This window comes from Chiloscyllium plagiosum, chromosome 16 (assembly GCF_004010195.1).
Source record: "Chiloscyllium plagiosum isolate BGI_BamShark_2017 chromosome 16, ASM401019v2, whole genome shotgun sequence".
In the NCBI taxonomy this organism is placed as follows: domain Eukaryota; kingdom Metazoa; phylum Chordata; class Chondrichthyes; order Orectolobiformes; family Hemiscylliidae; genus Chiloscyllium; species Chiloscyllium plagiosum.
Window position 1 is genome coordinate 22,407,685 of NC_057725.1, and position 17,190 is coordinate 22,424,874.

Consider the following 17,190-nt stretch of genomic DNA (forward strand, 5'->3'; position numbering starts at 1 on the left):
AACCAGATGGGTTTTTCTGACAATTGGTAATGGATTCATGGCAATCACTGGAATCCAAATTCCAGATTTGTTAAAATTGAATTCAAATTCCACAATCTGCTGTGGTGGGATTCAAACCGGGGTCTCCAGAACATTAGTCTCTAGTTTGACAGATCCAATGATGATACCACTAGGCTACTGCCTTCACAACAATGGTAAGGTCCTGGGGAGTGTTGCTCAACAAGGAGACCTTGGAATGCAGGTTCATTGTTCCTTGAAAGTGGAGTCACAGATGGACAGGATAGTGAAGGCAGCCTTTGATTTGCTTGTCTTTACTGGACAGGGCATTGAGTATAGGAATTGGGAGGTCATGTTGCAGGTGTACAGGACGTTGGTTAGGTTACTTTTGGAATATTACTTGCAATTCTGGTCTCCCTGCTATAGGAAAGATGCTGTGAAATGTGAAAGGGTTCAGAAAAGATTTACAAGGATGTTGCTGGGGTTGGAGGGTTTGAGCTACAGGGAAGGGTTGAATAGGCAAGGGCTGTTTTTTTTGGAGTGTCAGAGGCTAAGCGGTGATCTTATAGAGATTTATAAAATCATGAGAGGCATGGATAGGGTGAATAGAGAAGGCCTTTTCCCCAGGGTATGGGAATCGAAAACTAGAGGGCATAGCTTTAAGGTGAGGATGAAAGATTTAAAAAGGGCACTTTTTCACGTAGAGGGTGGTGCGTGCATGGAATATGCTGCCAGAGGGTGGAGAAGGCTGTTACAATTGCAACATTTAAAAGCCATCTGGATGGGTATATAAATAGGAAGGAATTAGAAGGATATGGGCCAAATACTGGCAAATGGGGCTAGATTTATTTAGGTAATCTGGTCGGCATGGACAAGTTGGACCGAGGGGTCTGTTGTTTCCAAGCTGTATAACTCTATGACTCTAACTGTAGAAGGTAAAAACTCCTCACCTTTAGTAGGTCAAACACATCTGTTGCATCCAGACGATAATCACAAAGTTTGTGCAAAATTTCTATAATTACTCGGGAAGAAAGTGCCCTAAAATGGATTCCCTGCAATGGGTTTTCCTTCCCCTCTTCAATTTCCCATCTATGCCGTATGATGTCTTCAAGGTACACGTGGAAATTCTCTATGCTGACAAGACAAAAAAAATTTTATCAGTGTCAGTTGCCATTCTCAAACTTCTTTCCTAACATATTGCTCCAAGAAATATTGAGCTGAGAATATATGTATCAATTTCAGTCAAATAACTGTGCAATTGTAATGACGTTGCATTTCTATTGAGTGCTTAATGTTATTGTGGAGTCATGTAGGTCACATATTGGGTACGGATAGTGAATGGAATATGTACCAGTGGCATTAGGATAAACGGAATTTGAAAACACATTGTTGCATGGGAGAAAACTTATGTGCAAATTGTACAAATGTTCAAGTTTAATTTCAATACCTTAAAGCAATCATGGCAATTGAGATGTGCTGCCATTTCTCTATTGGTATTCACTGAACTCGAATTCAGCTTACATCACCACGAAATCTTCTTTAGCGTTCTCAATAACATTTTTTTGTCAGTTATCATGAGAAGTGTATTTGATAGAATGAGCTGTAACCACCTGCCCCTGCACATTTCTGGCGTGCATACTATATTTAAAACTGCAGCTGTAACTAAGAATGCCTTGAAACACCTCAATGTGCTCCATCTCACATTCAAATTCATCTTGAAAGGGAGCAGCCTAATGTGCTCCCTTTTGTCAATGGGCTGGTTAAGAAATCTGTTAATGGGTTCTTTATTGCCTTCTAGTACAATTTGCTACCTTCACTAGCCAATTTATAAATTGGGATTCAAACAATTCCACACATATTAAGATCTGCTAAACTGACAATCCCAAAAATAGGACCTGGACCATTTGCGCATCATGCAAGCTTTACTCTGGAATGGAGTGCAAAACTATCCCGGAAGACAATGGCTACCATGGTAAGATCATTATTGCTATACATTCATGCACACATGAATGCGTTTAAGGCTGCTACCTTCAAATCTGAAAAATTTGCCGACCTGAAATTATCCTGAAAACAAAAAAAAAATCAAAAAACACTGAACACCATGTGAAACTAGCCACTGACACTGCTATTTGCAGTGGTGACACATGTGGTGTTCTCTGCCAACAAGATGAAATTAGCGCCAAAAAGACATTCTTTCCACCGCGCAAATGGGTAATGCTGTTCTAGGAATTTCAGTGCCAGTGTGATGTCTGGTTATGTCAGCCATATGTCCAATGTATGGACAAGTGTATCAAACAGCACGTCCCCTCAGTTGTCACTAAGTACTGATTCTACTCAAGTAGCCCATGATTGCAAAACTCAACATAATGTTTACAATTTGATTTGATTCTACAGGTGAACAGCATTTGCTGAACAATGTGCTACAAGTATACAAGCAATTTAAGAATAATTTGATTTGCAATGTTACTTATTTACCCTTCCTAGAAACTAGATACATTCATATGCAGGGACATGTGGGGAAAATGGAATCTCTTCAAGTATTGAGCATCTTTTGAATTAAGCAAAATGGACAGGGAACAGACTCATAACTCAGGCAGTCACTAGAGGGGATGCTGCTTTCTACAACAATTAAGATCAATTCAAAATAATTTCAACAACTACATAAACAAGATGTGCTCTTTTTCAAATGTTTCTTTATCTTAATGTTTCTGCAGTTTTTCCAGACTCAAACAGGGTGGTAGAGTAGTGAGCTGAGTTTTGAAATAGGATAGCAAAATGATGAGCTAAGCTCTCAGTGAAGCAATAAGTCAAGTGCCAGAGCAAGGCAGTGAAGTGACTTGTCAAGCTGAGCTCATGGGAGTCAGTGGAGCAGTGAACCAAGCATCAGAGCAGGGCAGCATAGTAATGAGCCCAGTTCACAGTGGGGCAGAGATAACCAAATGTTAAGAGTCAGATGGCGAGCCAAGCATCCAGTGGAATGATTGCCAAACACCAATGCAGGAGACAAGAGTGAGCCAAGTGCTGGAGCAAAGTGGTGAGCTGGGCTCACAGCGGGGTGCTCAGTGATATTCGAATGCAATGGTGATGTTAACACTGCTGTGCATACACAATTTGTCAGAGTGGGTGCCAACTTCCTGTTCCAAATGCACATAAATGGCATTAACTAACTAACTTTCTTGCAACAGCACTGTGGCAGAACGCAGTGGGTTAAATAAAAGCATTGGAGGCAATAGTTCCCTGGTGCATTCTCTGACAATTCCTTGATCAGTCATATTCACTGATCAATCAATCATGATAATTATATAAATTATAGTATAATATAAATTGTTTCCAACTTTGAAATATGATATTCTTCCACTTGTCCTGATTAGTCCAAGACAAAAAGTGTCAAGAGTATCTCTTTTCATAAATAATTAAGATTTATGAAGAGATGAAAATTTATAGATGCAAAAACTCAACATTGACATCCACACAGGAAGAGCTTAGAGGAATCAGTTCCTACATCAAATGACTGAGCACAACTTCTCTCACCCTATTGTTTTAACTTTTTGACCATCAATGAGTGAGTGCGTTAAGGTGCATTGTAATTCTGAGAATCTTAAAAAAAATTAATATGCAATTCTTCTTTATTAATGAGAGACTCAGTTTTATTTGTCACATTGTGATCTTTCCCAAAGTGATCAATTTCAAAAATTGTCACAAAAAGCTGAAATCCAACTGCATGAAATATAGAAGTAGCTTCAAACATCTTTGTATTACATGACTACAACTTGAAGATTGATAAAACAAAAATAGACGGTGTTACACTGAGCTTAATGGCCGGCAAGCTTTGCTGGATGAAAGTCAACATATTTTTTTAAATCTTCATTCCAATTTTTGATTCACTTCACAACATTGTTCTTCCCAACTCCTCTAGCCCTGGAAACTCAAAAACCTTTGTGCCCCTCCTATTTTGACATCTTGTGCATCCTCCATTTTTAGAGTTCCACCACTGGTTATCTTGCCTTCAGTTGTGCAGACAAGAAGCTCTGGCCTTCCCTCCTCCAGCTTCTATAATTTGCTCTCCTCCTTTAAAGCACTCCATAAAACTAACCCTCTTTCACCCAATTTCTGGCTATCTGCCCAAATATCTCATATGGCTCAGAGAATGCTTCTAGTAAATGCCTTGGGACATTATGATGTTAAAAGAGCTCTAGAAATACAAGTTTTGTCAGATTCAAAATGATTGAGTTTGACATTCATAGAAAATCTTTTCAGCTGAAGATCTCAAGTCGGAACACCTCAACTAAGGTTATTCAAAAAGGCACAGGTAATTTGGCCCATCATGTCTGTTTGTGGAACGCAATGAGATCTTGGTTGATCTTAACAGTCGTTGCACCATTTGTTTTTTAATTCTAGGAAAGGAATAAGCTAACAATGGTCAACCAGGGACGTTACGAATAGCATCAAACTGAAAAAAAACATACACAGCAATAGAAAATAAGTCTATCTCAAATGCAGGACAGGCGCTCAGGCTGGAATAAAGGAGGCTAGAAGAAAGCATGAAGAAAGGATAGCACGCTGCACTAAAACAAATAGTGAAATGGTCTTCAAACATATTAATAGTAAAAGATTAATATAGAGTGCCTCCCATAAGCAACAAGCAGGGTAAATTGCTCATTGAAGCACAGGGTATAGCAGGGGTACTAAATGAACACTCTGCTTCTGTATTTACCAAACTGGAAAATAGTGACAATTGCCCAGTTTAAAATGTGGATGTTGAGCAACTGAGCAGTATAGTGATAAATAAAGTAGTAGTGCTAAAAAGACTCCAGGTAGAAAAGTCAGCAGGTCCAATAGGGTGCATTCCAGATTGCTGAGCAAGCAAATTGCCCGTTTGAACACAGGATTAGTCAAGAGGACTGCAAATGTAATATTGCTGTTTAAGAAAAAGGCAAAGGATAATCCAGGAAACGACAGACCTGCCAACTTGATGTCAATAGTGGGCAAACTGATGGAGGCCATAATACGGGATAAGGTTCAGTTCTAAGCATCTTATTTAAGGAAGGATGTTAAAGTTCTAGAGAGACTGCAAAGTAGATTTCCTAGAATGATACCAGGATTGAGGGATTTTAGGTACAAGCAAAGATTAGAGAAATTGGGCTTATTCTCCTTGGAGCAGAGAAAACTAAGAGGTGACCTCGCCATTCAAAATTATGAACATTTTTGTCAGGGTAAAGAAGTAGTTGGTACGTCAGTAACTAAAGGTCATAAGTTCAAAACTGTCAGCGAGAGAGCTAGGAGTGAGAGGACGATAAACTTCTTTACTCAGTTGTTAGGATTTGGGAGAGTGGTGGAGATTCCATACAAGGTCTCAACAGAGAGCTAGTATAGATTTGAAAGAGATTAATTTAGAGGGCTACAGAAAAAGGGCTGGATAGTGGTTTGGGAGCCTGTACAGTCACAATGGGTCGAATGGCCTGTTCCTGTACTGTAAAGTTCCATGACTGGCAAAGATTAGTAGTAAACCCAAGTATTGGGAAGTATTACAGAGTATTTGGTAAGTTTTAAAAGCCAACCCAAAAGACTGATGAGTGCAGAGCAGAAGATGTTATTTACATGGATTTCAGTAATGAATTTGACAAGATTCCGCATTGTAGATTAATTAGTAAAGTTAGTTCACATGAGATTCAGGATGAGATTGCCAACTGGATACAAAATTGGCTTGATGGTAGGAGACAGGTAGTGGTGATGGAGGGGCTTTTTTTTGCACTGGAGGCTTGAGACCAGCAGTGTTCCACAGGAATTGGTACTGGATCCACCTATGCTAGTCATTTATATAAACAAATTAGATGAGAATATAGGAGGCATGGTTAGTAATTTTGTGGAAGGCACTAAGATTGGTGGTTTAGTGAATGTTATCTAAGATTACAAAGTGATCTTGATCAATTGGATCAATGGGCTGAAGAATGGCAGATGGAGTTTAATTTAAATAAATACAAGGTTTTGCACTTTGGTAAAACAAACATGGCCAGGACTTATACACTTAATGGTAAGGCTTTGGCTAATATTGTTGAACAGAGATACTTGGGGTTTAGGTTCATAAATCTTTTAAATATGTGTCACATGTAGACAAGACAGTTAAGAAGGCTTTTAGAACGGTTTCCTTCATTGCTTGAACTTTTGAGTATAGGTGGTGGGATGTCATGTTGAGCTTGAACAGAGTGTTGATGAGGCTTCTTCTGGAACATTCTGGTCGCCCTGCTATAGGAAGGCTGTTATTAACTTGGAGTGGGTTCAGAAAAGATTTACCAGCATATTGCCAGAATGGAGAATTTCAGTTATAAAAATATGCTGGATCAGCTGGGACATTTTTCACTGGAGCATAGGAGGCAAAGGGGTGACCTAATAGAAGTATATAATTTCACAAGGGGTGTACATAAGGTGATCGGCAAGAGTTTGTTCAAGACGATGGGTCAGTTCAAACCTGGTGGCATATTTTTAAGCTAAGAGGAGAAAGTTTAAAAGTATGGGGTAACTCTTTTACACAGAGGGATTCATGTGTAGAATGAACTGTCAGAGGAAGTGGAGAATGCAGGTCAGTTACAATATTTAAAAGACATTTCAATAAGTACATGAATAGGAAACGTTTGGAAGGATATGGGCCAAATGAAGGTAAGTAGGATTAGGAACATGGTCAGCATGGACTGGTTGTACCAAAAGGTCGGTTCCCATGCTGTATGACTATAAAAGACAACTGACAAAAATTAGGAAGATAAACTTTGAAGATAATGTTGCAACTAATATTAAGACAGACAGCAAAAACTTTTTATTTTATAATAATGGGAGAAGCCAAAATGCCCACAGATCGGAAAATAGAGGGGAGCCAGGACATGGCAGAGACATTGAATAAGTATTTGCTGCAATCAAAGTAAAGACATAATAGCATTTCAAAATTCCTAAATAATCAAGGGGCAAGAGGAGGAGAGGAAATAAATACAATAAGCATGACTATGGAAAAGGTACTAGGGAAACAAAGGTGGCTAAACATTGATAAGTTTCCAGAACATAATGGGCTGCATCCTAGGATATTAAAGAAAGAAGCAACAGAAATAGCAGATTCGCTGGTGGCAATCTTCCAGGTATCCTTAGATTCTGGGTTAGAAAACTGCCAATGTAACCCCTTTATTTAAGGAGAAAGTGAGGTCTGCAGATGCTGGAGATCAAAGTTGAAACTTTATTGCTGGAACAGCACAGCAGGTCAGGCAGCATCCAGGGAACAGGAGATTCGACGTTTCGGGCACAGGCCCTTCTTCAGGAATGGCCTGTGCCCGAAACGTCGAATCTCCTGTTCCCTGGATGCTGCCTGACCTGCTGTGCTGTTCCAGCAATAAAGTTTCAACCCCTTTATTTAAAAAAGGGAAAGACATAAAGAACAGGTTACTATAGGGTAGTTTATATCTGTTATTCGGAAAATGGTAAAGTCTACAATAAATGATGCAATAGCACAGCATTTACAGTTACATATTAGAATCAAGCAGCATCAGCATGGCTTCGTGAAGGGGAAATTACGCTTGACAAATTTATTAGAATTCTTTGAAGAGATTACAAGCAGAATAAAGGGAAAGCATCGCATTTAATCTATTTGGATTTTCAAAAGGCATTTGATAAGTCACCAAACACTAGCCTTCTCTGGAAGATAACGGCTCCTGTTGGCGGTCATATATTTAGCATAATTAGAGGATTGGCTAATTAATAGAGAAGAGAAAATTGAGAATATTGGAAGGGAGTTGCAGTTGCAGGGTGCCAACCTGTAGCTAGTAGAGTGCCAAAAGAATCAGTGCTGGAACACAATTATTTATAATAAGACAAGGATGACAGAAGTGAGCGCATTATTGTGATGATACAAATTTAGGGCAGGTGAATGAGGAGGATGACACAACATCTGCAGAAGTATATAGACAGGTTAAACCAGTGGGCAAAATGGGGCAGATGGATTATAATATGGGAAAATGTGACATTATGCACTTTGGCAGGATGACTAGAGGAACTGAATATTACTTAAATAAAGATTTCAGAAAGCTACAGAAGAGCCAAATTTATGAGTCCTTGTGAACCACAAATCCTAACATTTACGTTCAGCAGGTGATAGGAAAGGCAGATAGAATGTTGGCCTTTACTTCAAAGGGAATGGAGTATAAAACAATACAGGGTACGAGCAAGACCAAGCTGGAATACTGTGAACATTTTGGGCATCTTATCTAAGGAAAGATATCCTGGCATTGGTGGCAATCCAGATAAGGTTCACTAAGCAATATCAGGTGTCGGGGTACTAACCTATGAGGAGAACATGAGTAAACTGGGTTCTGAGTTATTCATCTGAATTTAGAAAAATGACAGATAACCTTACTGAAACATACAGAATTCTTCAGGGACCTTAAAAGGTCAATGTGGAAAGGGTGTTTCCCCTTTGGGAGAATCTTTGACCAGAAGGCATAGAATCAGAGAATCCCAACAGGAGTGGAATTTGGCCCATCAAGTCCAAACCTACCTTCCAAACAGCATTCCCCCCGCCTCCATCCTTGCAACCCTGCATTACTCATGACTAATCCATCTAGCCTGCATATCCCTGGACACTATGGGCAATGTAGCATGGCCAATCCATCTAATCTGCACACCGCTGGTCTGTGGGAGAAAACCAGGGCGTTGTGGGGGGGGTGGCAGCGAAGCACCTGGAGGAAACCCTCACAGACACAGGGCAAATGTGCAAACTCCGCAGACACTCACTGGAAGGTGGCATCAAACTTAGATCTCTGTTACTATGAGGCGGCAGTGCTAATCACTGAGTCACCATGCTCCCAATTTTTGTACATCTAAAAAAATGGGCTGCACATTTAAGGTGGAGGTGAGGAGACACTACTTCTCTTAGTGAATCAGTGGAATTCTTTGCCACAGAGGACTGGCAAGGCTAGGCTGTTAAGTACGTTCACAGCGGAGAGAGACAGATTTTTAAATCAGCAAGGGAATCAAGGATTACACAGGAAAGTGGAGTTGAGGATTGTAAGATCAGCCAAGGTCTCTCAATGGCAGAGCAGATTCAGTGGGCTAAATGGCCTACTTCTGCCTCCACCTTATGGCGTCATACGATTATTGATAGTGGAGCAGAGGCAAATTGACAGCCCTGGGATTAACTGTGAGCTTCCAGGCCCAATCTCTGCCACCAGTGGAGCCTGCAAAGTGCTACTTTTTCGTACCTGTACTCTAGTGGATTTAATTTTACTATTCCCCCACTGGCCTTTACTCTCTTTTCCCTATCACTGAACTTTCACTCCAGTGAGCAAACTATGTGTAAAGTAGTAAACTTGGGAGCCACAGTATGAAGTTGGGAAGCATTGCTCCAGACTGCCCAACGAGTAAAAGTAGGTTTCTCTCCATCATCTGTATTTGTACCCCTTAATATTGTGTAATTTTGGATTAAATCACTACTTTACTATTGTAAAAAACAATACTAGTTTGTTAGTGTATACTGTATTCCAGAGGCTGGTTAGCTTAGTTGGCTGGGCGATTAGTTTGTAATGCAGTGTCGCTTCAATTCCCACAGCAACTGAGGCTGCCGTGAAGGACTCTCCTTGTCAACCTCTTCCCTTCACCTGAGGCATGACGACCCTCAGGTTTACCACCACTAATTGCCTCTCTTTGACGGGAGAGCAACTTTATTATCCTCTGGGACTATGGTGACCTTAGTATGTTCCCTCCAGCCAATATATCTGTCCCAAAATGTGACGCCCAGCATAACTCTCAATAATTCTAGCTTGGTCTAACCAGGGCTTTGTACACCTTCTAAATGCTAGCCCATAAATATAAATGCCAATACTTGTTAGCCAATTTACTTTATATACCAATATATAGCAATTCAATTACCTATACACCTGAAACTCCAAATATTTTGGGAACTTCACCGTTTCATGTTTGTTACCATTCAGAAAGTACTCTGTTGTACATTTGCCTACATTTAAATTCATACAACAGCTTTGCCCATTCACTAATTTTATCAATATCTCTCAATAATTTCATGTTTTCAGCTACATTTTCATTTTTCATTCTTAATATAATGCAATGGAGCTTTAGAAATAGTGACTGCATTACTCTGCAAAGTATTTAAGGTGTGCTTTAATTCTTCTAAGCCCAGTTTTCCATAAGAGTATGATTATATATAGGAAACCAGTACCTGCACTACTTTAATAAGAGGTCTATTTGAATTGACACAGATGGAATATCTCGTCACTCCCCCAGAAGTTGCACAATTTACTTAACACCCTAATCTAGTGCTGTACAAACTCAGCAGTTAGTTTTGATTGGAAGTTTCTCAATGGGTGAATCAAAATCAAAAGGAAGTAGTACTTGATAGGAGTAATCTATAGGTCCCCAAACAGACGTTCTGCAGTGTGGCACAGTATAAACCAGGAAATATTGCAGACTTGTAAGAAAGGTACGGCAATAATCATGGGTGATTTTAACATGCACATCTATTGGAAGAATCAAATTAGCAAGGGTAGACTCGAGGCATGTTTATTGAATGTATGAGAGATTGTTTCTTGGAGCAGTAAGTTGTGGAACCAACCAGGGAGCAGGCTACTCTAGATTTGGTATTGTGTAATGAGGAGAGATTAATTGATGACATCATAATTAAGAATCCTGTAGGGAGTCAAACTTCAGTTTGGAGGTGGGAAAGTAGTGCTCTGGAATTAAACAAAGGAAATTACATAGGCATGAGGACAGATTTGGCCCAAGTAGGTTGGACAGGAAGGCTAAAAAGGTAAGTCAGTGGATGAGCAGTGGCAGATGTTTAAGGAGCTACTCAACTAAAATATGTCCCACGAAGAAGAAAGATAATAAGGGGGTTTAAAAACATCTATGGCTAAACGTGGTGGTCAAGGACAATATAAAGTCAAAAAACCCAAGGTATACCAAAATGCAAAGGCCAATGGCTGGCTGGAAGATTGGGAAACTTTCAAACATAAACAAAGGGGTACTAAAAAATTAATTAACAGAGCTAAGGTAAATTACAAAAGAAACTAGTACAAAATCTCAAAAAAGGATAGCAAAAGCTTCTATAGGTATAAAAGAGAAGCAAGTTGCTAAGGTGAGTGTTGGTCCCTTGGAAGATGAAACTGAAGAGTCAATAGTAGGGAACACTGAAATGGGAGAGATGCTAAATCAATAGGATGTTGTGAAACTTGAAAAGGTTCAGAAAAGATTTACAAGGATGCTGCCAAGGTTGGAAGATTTGAGCTATAGGGAGAGGTTGAATAGGCTGGGGCTGTTTTCCCTGGAGCGTCAGAGGTAGAGGGATGACCTTATAGAGGTTTATAAAATCATAGATAGGGTAAATAGACAAGGTCTTTTCTTTAGGGTGGAGCAGTCCAAAACTAGAGGTTATAGGTTTAAGGTGAGAGGGGAAAGATTTAAAAGGGACATAAGGGGCAACTTTTTCCACACAGAGGATGGTCAGTGTATGGAATGAACTGCCAGAAATAATAGTGGAAACTGGTATAATCACAACATTTAAAAGGCATGTGAATGTGTATACAAATAGGAAGGGTTTAGAGGGATATGAGCCAAATGCTGGCAAATGGGATTAGATTTATTTAGGATATCTGGTCAAATGGACAAATTGGACCAAAGGATCTGTTTCCATGCTGTACATCATTGACTCTATGACACTAATTATCGCACAACATAATCTCTGGGTTAAGATGTTTAGAGTTTATGGGATATGTGAAAATTTCACGCCTTCACTTTAAAAGTATTACGCACTTTGGAAGAAGTAACAAGACGAGAGTACTCATTGAACGATGGGACACATGGAAGCTCAGAGAAACAGAGATCTTGGAATTACTGAAAGTGGCAGGTCAGATTGATGTGATAATTAAGAAGGCATATGAAACAGAGGTTGTGAAAACAGGGAGGTTATGATGGAGCTATATGGAACTTTGGTTAGGCCACAACTGGAGTACGGTGTCAATTCTGATTACATGACAGGGAGGATATGATTGCACTGGAAAGGTTGCAGAGTAGATTCACAGGATGTCGCCAGGGATGGAGCACTTTAGCTTTGAAGAAAGACTAGATAAACTCAGGCTGTTGCCTTTGGACTACTGAAGGATGGGGGGGGGATGCAGAGATGACACCTAGATTATAAGGGACAGGTTGGACAGAAAGCAGCTGTTCTCCTGAGTTGAAAGGTCAAACAAGGTGAAAGGTAGGAGGATTCAAGGGAATTTGAGAAAAAAAGTTTCTCACCCAAAGGGCTGTGGGGGTTCTGCAATACAGTGCCTGGTAGGGCGGTTGAGGCCGATAACCTCACAACTTTGATATTCACAGCAATGGGCCTAGCATTGGAATTATGAAACGGAGTTCAGCTGTGTTGTTCGTACACCACTATTTTATGCTGTATTGAAGTTGATAATGCATGTTCTTCAACTTCCTTTCACTGGTAACTTTAGAGTTCCAATACATTGCTTCACTCAATTAGATCTGCAAAAATCTGAATATGTTTTATTTCTATTCAGGTAAATTTGCTCAACTAGCACCATAAAAGATGACCAAAAAATGAACATGGTTGATCACCCGTTATAATGTTAAAAAAAGCTTCAATTAAGTTGCTGGCAGCAGACTTACAACTTTACATAAATCTTCATATAGCATTCTAAATTACAGCTTAAAAATAAAACTACTTTAATTAAAAATTATGGAGGCGTGCTTAGTGACATGGCTGAAAATGTTCTCTCCCAAAACAGTCTTATCTGCCAAAGCAATCAAATGCTTAACGCAGGATGGGTCTGGAACATAGTAAGTACTTCTACTATATTTTATACAATCTGACCATAAAGGTTATAATTGTCTTAGTGTTTATGATTACACACAATTCATTTCATTACTTTAATTTTTTCACCCAATTCTTTCAATACAATTCAAAACAATATCAAAAGTATACAAAGTCAGGTAACAAAAAATGTAAATGTGGAGACTGCAGAACAATGATGCAGTGAAAACAATTTTTTTCACGTTATTCCAATTACGTCACCTTTATTAATTTATAGACTTTACTTTTAGATTATTGGAGTGTATGCTTCAAGGGTTTGATTGAGGTTTGAGTCCTCTGAGTGGGTACTGTGGTTCAAGTCCCGTGAGGCGGGTTTAATTCAGGTTCGAGTCCTCTGTGCAGTACTGGGGTTCGCGTCCCCCTGGGGTAGGTTTGATTGAGGTTAGAGTCCTCTGCGTGGTATTGGAGTTCGAGACTACTGGGTGGGTTTAAGTGAGTTTCGAGTCCTCCGTGCTGTGCTGGGGTTTGAGCTCTCTGTGTTTAAGCAAGGTTCGAGCTCCCATAAGGAGTAAAGTGAGAAAGGAGTTAAAGTCCCCTAGTGGCGATACATGAGGCTCTGAGAGTCTTTGTTCTGGGCGAAGAGAGTGGCTTGGATTGTGGCACCGAGTAATCTGTTGCGAGGGCTTTCTCTTGTTACAAGTGCAATTTCAGTGAGAGAATGCAAAAAAACGTGCTGAAATTAAGGTTGTACTAATATTTGGGTTGAAAAAGGAAAGTTTCAATGTAAATTGAGCCATGCTGAGAATGTTTGATGTTTAAAAATTTTGGTTTGTTAAAATACTGGTTTGGAAAATCCTTTTAAGTAATTGTTTTGCCTTGTTTGAATCAGGATCTCAATTCAATGGGTTTTGTGGGCTACGTAATGGGGCAGATTTTGTTTTTACATTGAAATTGTACAACATTATGTCCTTTTTAAAATTATAAAACTTGTAACCTTAAAGCAAATTGACTGAGCTCCTGATTTGTTTCAAATTCTACAATGCCTGTTTAAAAAAAAGTTGGGTCATTGATCATGCTTTAGCTAGATGAAAATATTGTATTATAATATCTTTGCTGCTGCTATGTTTTTAATGTACAGTGTTCACAAAAAGAGTGCATTTTTAGTTTGATGTTTTATTAAGATATTAGAGAATATTAGAAGAAGAGGCTGAGCTGTTTCAGTTCTGTTAATTAGCGTTAAGACTTCATTGGCCCCCTTCATATTGCAAAGTCAAAGCATGTTGATCTCTACCAAACTTGCCATTGTAATTCCGACTGTTTTATTTATAAAGTTTTATTTGGAGAACATTTTTATATATTCTGTATTTGTTTCCCACGAATATTTGAGATTTAAATCTGAACTGAAACTGCCTCTTCAATTGCTAAAGCACAGCAAACATTTTGTTATTTTCTTGCTATTCCAGACTTTTGAAATACCTTTCCTGACAGCTTTCACATTAGCCAAGTATTTATTTCTTAAAGGAAAATAATTTCTGAATAACCTGAATGGGGTTCCCCGAGGGTTTGATTTTAGGACCACTGATTGCTGTTTATAATTGACTGAATTGTTTAGGCAGCACAATTTAGAAGCTTATGGATTGCATAAAACTTGATAAGGTCATAAACAGTGAACGGAGTAATAGACTTCAAGAATTCAAAGAATGTTGAAATAAGCAGACAAAATTTAGTGTAGTTAAACGTGTGACTGTTTTCATATTGATAACCACCTTGGCAAGGAAGGAATGAGAGGGGAAATGCAAAGATGCTTTCAGCAGCTAACATCTTCTCTGGAGTTTCTCCAGTCACAGATAAAACATGCCTTCAGACCATCACCCACCTCTCCACAACTTGATCCAACGTATTCAATCAGCTCCCCAGTCATGAATGAGCATGAAAAGTGAAGAAGCTAACAACAAAGAGGAGGTTGGTACGCTTTTTGTCAGTGGCCTTCCTATGGATATTAAACCACATGAGCTTTGCTTTGTCTTTCGATCATTTAAGTGATATGAATGTTCACTGATTAAGCCATCACAACAGCCAGTTGGCTTTGTTACGTTTAACAGCAGAGGGGGAGCAGAAGCAGCTAAGAATGTTGCATTCACCTAGCCTGCTGCTGCTGCACACTCAAATGCACTGGTATCCTCCACCTGAAGCATTTCCGGAAGGATGGAAGTCTCATCAGCTTTGTGAAGCATTTAACTGTCTTTATCCAAGAATTCAGATTTCTCCAAGGAGTGACGCACAAGGACAGACTGAATTTTGTTACCAGGTTGGACTTTACTAAAGGAGATTTTGAAAAATTAGCTCATTATCACTCAACCTGGAGGGGATGGAGTGATCACTAAGGACTGCGGATTTAAGAACTTTACTGGTGATATTAGATTAGATTCCTTACAGTGTGGAAACAGACCCCTCTGCCTAACAAGTCCACACCGATCCTCCAGTAACCCACCCAGACCCATTTCCCACTGACTAATGCACCTAACACTATGGGCAATTTAGCATGGCCGATTCACCTGACCTGCACATCTTTGGAATGTGGGAGGAAACCGGAGCACTATGGAGAATGTGCAAACGCCACACAGACAATCACACAAGGCTGGAATCAAACCCTGGCGCTGTGAGGCAGCAGTGCTAACCACTGAGTCACTGTGCCACCCTAACACGGCCAATTCACCTCCCATTTTCCATAGGAGAGGATTCTTCAAATTCTATTTACTACAACGGACTAGTAGTGTTTGTTGTTATAATCGCTGTATGTTGTGTATCAATAACTTGCTAAAATACGGACTATGAGAGTCTTATGGCAGTTCCATCTCAGTGGATATCACGAACTGATAAAAGGAGGGAATGAGAATGTATCGGGTATGAGCAGATAGGGAAAGAATTAAGTTCTGAGTTTTGTGAAACTGAACAGGTTCAGCTGAACACGACACAGATCAAATAAGAACTTGCAGTTAACAAAGGTGGAAAAGCATTCATTATGTAGTGCCATTTAACAATATTGGAAGCATTCAGTATGTAAGGTCAGTTTTACAAGGTGAAAAGTATTCATTATGTCAAACCAGTTAAGGCTAAGGTCATTCATTGTTTAACATCAGATGGCTTCGTCTTTGCTATTGACACTCGCTGATTGTAATGGTCACCCAATCAATATGTATGTTGCCTTGTCTGGATGCTCCTCCCTGTAAAATGACTATATAGTTCATTAAGAAACAGCTATTCCAGAGAAGACTATGAACTCATGTCTCTGTGCACATGGGTGATCGTTCTCTCTCCCTCCAGGGCCCAGAATAAAGATGAAGGAGGTAAAACTATACTGTGTCGGGAGTGTTTTGCTTCAACTGAGGGGAGGGAAAAGGGATGACAATAAGAGTCCATATCTTAAGTAGCCAGTTGCTAAAATTCAAACACCAGAGGCAGTCCAACATTGTAGCATCAGCACAGATTGCCTGCAATTCTAACATCTCTCTTTTACTGCACTAGTAGTAATAAACTTGATTATCCTGACATGAAGTACAACTGAACAGTTTAAAATATCTAATAACAATTAATGAAGTACGCAACACTTGCCACACCACTGACCTAATATCTTTGCGTTGGTAACATCCTCGAAGCAGCTTGGAAACTAGGTCCTCCAAGAAATCCCAGTTACTGACCAGCAATGCATCTTCAAATTCCTGGCGGAAAAAGTCATAATTGAAAAAAAACATACAATCACCAAATCTCTATTTTCATCAGAGGCTGTTTTAACTATGACAACATTTTACATTGCTTCAGCTAACAGGACAAAATAACATCATGTTTTATTGAAAATAAAACAATGAATATTTGTGAAAATATATTGTAAATTACATATGAATTAGGTGGTGTTTTGTAAACTAAATACAGAGCAGCTCCATATTATGCAAAGAGAATAGGTGCCACCTCAGCTGCCCTCATCTCTCAATGCTGCAGCATAAAAACAGACCACTCCAGTCCAGTCTGGACTAATTTATTCTCCAAAGGTTACACAATCTAATTCTACTCATTATTTCATATGTATTGGCCATAGAATCTAATAATGATGGGAATTAATACCCCCAAAGAGGTGTATTTGGATCTGAAAATGGTACCCCAGCAAATTCATTCACCTCCCATAACTTTAGAAGTGGGGATGTTCACTGATGACTGCACAATGTTCCGCAGCATTTTTGATTTGTCAGATACTGAAGCAGTCCATGCCCAAATGCAGAAAGGCCTGGACAATATCCAGATTTGGGCCCACAAGTAACATTCATGCTACACAAATGCCAGCCATAACCCATCTCAGTAAGAGAGAATCTAACCCATTGCTTGACATCCAAAGG

General features: G+C 39.4%; 1 protein-coding gene across 3 annotated transcripts in view; it reads right to left on the reverse strand.

The window, feature by feature from the left end:
* The window catches only part of LOC122557689 (cat eye syndrome critical region protein 2 homolog), an 88,409-nt gene that overhangs the window by 45,902 nt on the left and 25,317 nt on the right, over positions 1 to 17,190 (reverse strand). For all 3 annotated transcript variants that reach the window (XM_043705536.1, XM_043705535.1, XM_043705538.1), the window contains exons 2-3: positions 16,427 to 16,521; positions 948 to 1,131 (exon numbers count right to left, since the gene is read on the reverse strand). In XM_043705536.1, the coding sequence (XP_043561471.1) occupies positions 948 to 1,131; positions 16,427 to 16,521 (279 nt within the window). The remainder of the gene's footprint in view (positions 1 to 947; positions 1,132 to 16,426; positions 16,522 to 17,190) is intronic.